The following is a 4,342-nucleotide window of genomic DNA, read 5'->3' as shown; positions in this document are numbered from 1 at the left end:
GCCCACCAGCTCTCCCCCACCCGGTGCACACAAAGGCGGCCACTTCTTCCCCGGCTCTGGCCTCCTCATGGAAATGTGATAGCTCGGCAATGTTGGCCAAGCTCATGCAAGCAAAATGCCATTAACTTATAACGAAGTACCTCGCGCTGGGAAGAATTATAATAATTAAGCCAGATGGAGAGGGCACTTAGAGAGAGCACCGCGCAGGCCGGACCCGGCTCCCCCGGCCTCGGCCGTGATTATGTTGTCCCCGTGACATGAGCCAACTTGGACCAGAGCTAGGAGACCTCTTTGTAAATAAAGATGCCAGCGAGCGGGCGGCCAAGGGGGACCGTCCCATTAACGGCCTGCTCCGCTCCGCGGCGTCCTAGCAGGTTTTTAAAGGGCCGCTGCGCTGCGCGGCTGGCTGGGTTGGAAGTGCGAAGTTGTGTAGACCTCCTGCCAAAAGCATTCCCTTTCAATTGAGGGGGGAAATTCCGCCAAATCCTTCCCTCTTGGTCCCCAAACCCAAGGCCGCTCTCAGGGTGCCGTCCAACGGAAATCATCGCGGTCAGGCCAGCGTCCGCCGGCCGAGTGTACAGCCCCGGCGTAGGCTGAGGTGGAAACTGACGCTGGGACGGGACAGACGAGCGAGGGGATGGCCCCCAAGGCCGCTCCCCTGGCCAGAGGCCAGTCTCCATGGAGTCGGGACCGGTTCCCTCTCTCTGGGGGCTGCCTGGGTGGGCTCTGGCCGGGCCCCGAGGCCGCACCCCACCCCGGGGCACACTGGCGCTCTTTTCTTTTGCATCCTTTGTTATGAATTATATTGCTACGCTACATTTTCATTTTAAAAGTTCAAATAATGGAGCTGAAGCTCAATTCCCTTGTGACCTGCTAGCCCCCTCCCATCAGCTCTCTGGGTCCATCTCCAGACACGCCCAGTTCCCAGCCCTGCGCACCCTCCCCGGTGCCTCTGCCATCCTCTCTCTGTACCGACCCCGCGATCTAACGTTGAGCCCTAAGTGGGACCGCGCTGTAGTTCATCTTCCCGCAGCCTGCTTTTATGTTTTCACTTTATAACGTGTCTGTGCGGGCTGCCTATGTCGGGAGATATGAACACGGATGACTCCCCTCACGGGTTTTAACTCTGCAAAGTGGTCTATTCCATGGATGAGCATAATTCACTTAGGAAGGTCTTTTAAGAAAACACGGCATCAGCCCTGGGAGGTGTGGCTTAGGGATAGCGCATCGGCTGCACGAAGAGTCACAGGTTCAATTCCCCGCCCCAGTCAGGGTGTGCGGGAGACAACCAATCAATGTGCTCTCTCACATCAATGTTTTGTGCTCTCTCTCTCTCTCTCTCTCTCTCTCTCTCTCTCTCTCTCTCCCTCTCCCCTTCTCTCCCTCCCTCCCTCCCTTCCACTCTCTCTAAAAATCAATGGAAAAAAATACCCTCCGGTGAAGATTAATTAAATACATAAAATGTAATAAATTCTGCATCAGAAGCCCCAGGGTGAGTGGGACTGTCCCCTGAAACGCCCCTCGGGGTTCAGACGCTCAGTGTCCGGAGGACGGGTCCCTGTGGAGGTGACGATGGCTCCTGTCTCCATTCAGACCGTGCGGATGCCCACAGTGAGCCAGGCACCGTGCCAGGCGCCGGTATCCCGGGTCACTCTGCTCCGTGGCTGGGGGACAGTGCTGGGCCAGGTCAAACAGACAGAGGTGGGAGTCCCGGCTGAGAGCCAGTCCGCGAGTCTCCTGACCTGGCCGGGCCTGGGTTCCTCACCCCGTAACCGCGGGACCCCACGCCGCTCCCGACTGGTGAGGAGTGTGAGACAGTCCACGTCGCGCGATTAGCCGAGCGCCCGGGAACCACGATAGCGGCAGGTGCTCGCTTTGTCAGCATCAGTCTTGTTCCACTTGGCGATGACTGTGTTACCCATGGCAGCACCTGGTCAGCAAAGTGTGTCTGGCTTTCCAACACGAGAAAGAGCTGGGGTTTTTTTTCTTTTTATATTGATTTCAGAGAGGAAGGGAGCGGGAGAGAGAAACATCAGTGATGAGAGAGAATCATCGATTGGCTGCCTCCTGCACACACCACACTGGAGACCAAGCCCACAACCCGGGCCTGTGCCCTGACTGGGAATTGAACTGTGACCTCCTGGTTCCTGGGTAGAAGCTCAACCGCTGAGCGTCACCCATCGTTTCACCAAGCGCCATGGGTGGCCATGCAAAAGCCCGGCACAGGCAGCACGCGTGCCGTGGATTCTAGAGAATTCTGTCTGGCGTCCGTGCGGAAACTCTTCTGTTGGGAGGTAGGAAAGAAGCATCTGGAAGAGGCACCCATGGGCCCGCCTGCCCCTTGGAAGCGCCTAATTTTACTCCCCGACACGAGCACCCTCCGCTCGCCTGCACTGTGTTTGGAAGCAGGTTACGTAGGAGACAGTCGCTGAGGGGTAGACACACACACGCATGCACACGTGTGTGTGTGTGTGTGTGTGTGTGTGTGTGTGTGTGTGTGTGTGTATGTGATTCCAACCCAGTCCTGCTCCTCCGTCCATTGCTGCTGCTTTCCTGGGTCACAGGGCGGCAAACGCCGAGTGGATGGTGGCATGTGGGGGCAAGTTGGCACTCGGCGTGGCTAGGCAGTTGGTTTGGAACCCCTGGTTTTACAAGGAAGTGTGAGTTTTCATGAGAAGCCCGTGAGCAGAGTTCCCCTGTGAGATGGAGGCGCCTGCTGACAGCCGGGCTGCAGGCCCCTCCGACACACATGGTCTTGCTACCATTCACAGTGTTTCCTGGATCTGTTTCAGAATCTACAACAACTTGCCGGAAGTCAGAAAGAAAAAGGAAGAACAGAAGAAAAGGGTGATCTTACAGAGTAACAGACTCCGCGCGGAAGTCTTCAAAAAGGTAACGGCCCAGCCGCCAGCAGGTGCGACCTGTGTGTGGCGCCCAGGTGTGCTGTGGCCGCCAGCAGGTGTGAGGTGTGTGGCCCAGGTGTGCTGTGGCTGCAGCAGGTGTGCTGTGTGTGGCCCAGGTGTGCTGTGGCCGCCAGCAGGTGTGATGTGTGTGGCCCAGGTGTGCTGTGGCCGCCAGCAGGTGTGAGGCGTGTGGCACCCAGGTGTGCTCTGGCCGCCAGCAGGTGTGATGTGTGTGGCCCAGGTGTGCTCTGGCCGCCAGCAGGTGTGATGTGTGTGGCCTAGGTGTGCTCGGCACCTGACGTCTGTCTCCTGCTTCCGCAGCAATTACTGGACCAGCTCCTTCAGCGGAACGCCGTCTAACCCAGGCTGCCTGCCGGCCCCTGCCCGGACCTGAATGGCTCCAGCGCTGGACACACCATTAAACAGCCCATCTTCATGGCGGCAAACACTGATTTTTACTTGGGATGATTTTTTTATTTTTATTTTTTGCATAAAGGAAAGCCCAGCTTCCCGAACTGCTGGCCCAAACAGGCAGGACCAATGACACTTGAGGACGGGGCTCCGCAGACCAGGGGGCGTTCCGGTCACTACCCCGCCAGACCCCTTCTCCTTGTATTTCCGAGCTTTCCCTTTTGCTTCTGACCCCCACCCCCTTCCTGTGCCCATTCCCACCCGGCAGAAAGGCCTCGCTCACTCCTGGGGGCTCAGATCCCAGGGGTTCTATTTTTTTCATCAAATTTCCAAATGCATCACTTTTTACAAACCAGCCCCAGATTCTGCCAGCTGTGCCAGCCCACGCCCGGGTCACCGTGTGGGGCCTCAGGGCCTCTGGACGCGGCGCTGGCAGCTCCGGATAAGTGGGGGCTGCGCCAGGGGGCCGGGAGCCAGCGGCTCCCATGACCTGGGACTCAGCCCTCTCCGCCCCCGCCCCACCCCGCACCTCCCCCTCAGCCAGAGCCTGTGTCCGTGGCTGCTGCCGGGCAGCTCACGGGAGGAAGCGCAGGGACCTCCGTGTCCTCGCAGCCGCACCCCTGGAACAGCCGATGGCTGGACGCGGCGGGCTCCCCGCTCTTCCAACATTTATGTTTGTCATTTATCCACGTGTGTTTGGGGAGTTAAGAACTAACTAGTTTTTATCGAAAGTGGAAATAAAATAAATGCAGTTATTACAAAAATTCAAGCATTTCTCTGTTAGTCTTTTGTGTTCTGAATGGAGCAGCTCAGTGAGGAATGCCGCCGGGCCTGGCCGGAGCCTCAGAGGTGCCCCTCGGCCGCCTCCTGGCGCCCAGGTCAGGGTCCGCCCTCCCGATGCCCAAGGAGCAGGCTGTTCCCAGAGAAGCGGGAAACTGCAGAGTGAGGGTCAGGATCCTGAAGACCCAAATCTCCCCGAGGAAAGAGAAGGAAGTTCGGGTGCAGGGGGCAGTGAGCAGGTGGCACCT

General features: G+C 58.2%; 1 protein-coding gene across 1 annotated transcript in view; it reads left to right on the top strand.

The window, feature by feature from the left end:
- Positions 1 to 4,083, top strand: part of CUNH10orf90 (chromosome unknown C10orf90 homolog) — a 28,744-nt gene extending 24,661 nt beyond the window's left edge. The window contains 2 exon segments of the mRNA XM_023747468.1: positions 2,793 to 2,892; positions 3,225 to 4,083. Coding sequence (XP_023603236.1) covers positions 2,793 to 2,892; positions 3,225 to 3,263 — 139 coding nt within the window. The 3' untranslated portion in view covers positions 3,264 to 4,083.
- The last annotated feature ends 259 nt before the right edge of the window (positions 4,084 to 4,342 follow it).

The sequence above is a fragment of the Myotis lucifugus genome, unplaced genomic scaffold (genome assembly GCF_000147115.1).
Source record: "Myotis lucifugus unplaced genomic scaffold, Myoluc2.0 scaffold_884, whole genome shotgun sequence".
NCBI lineage: Eukaryota > Metazoa > Chordata > Mammalia > Chiroptera > Vespertilionidae > Myotis > Myotis lucifugus.
This window is presented reverse-complemented; position numbering and strand designations above follow the sequence as displayed.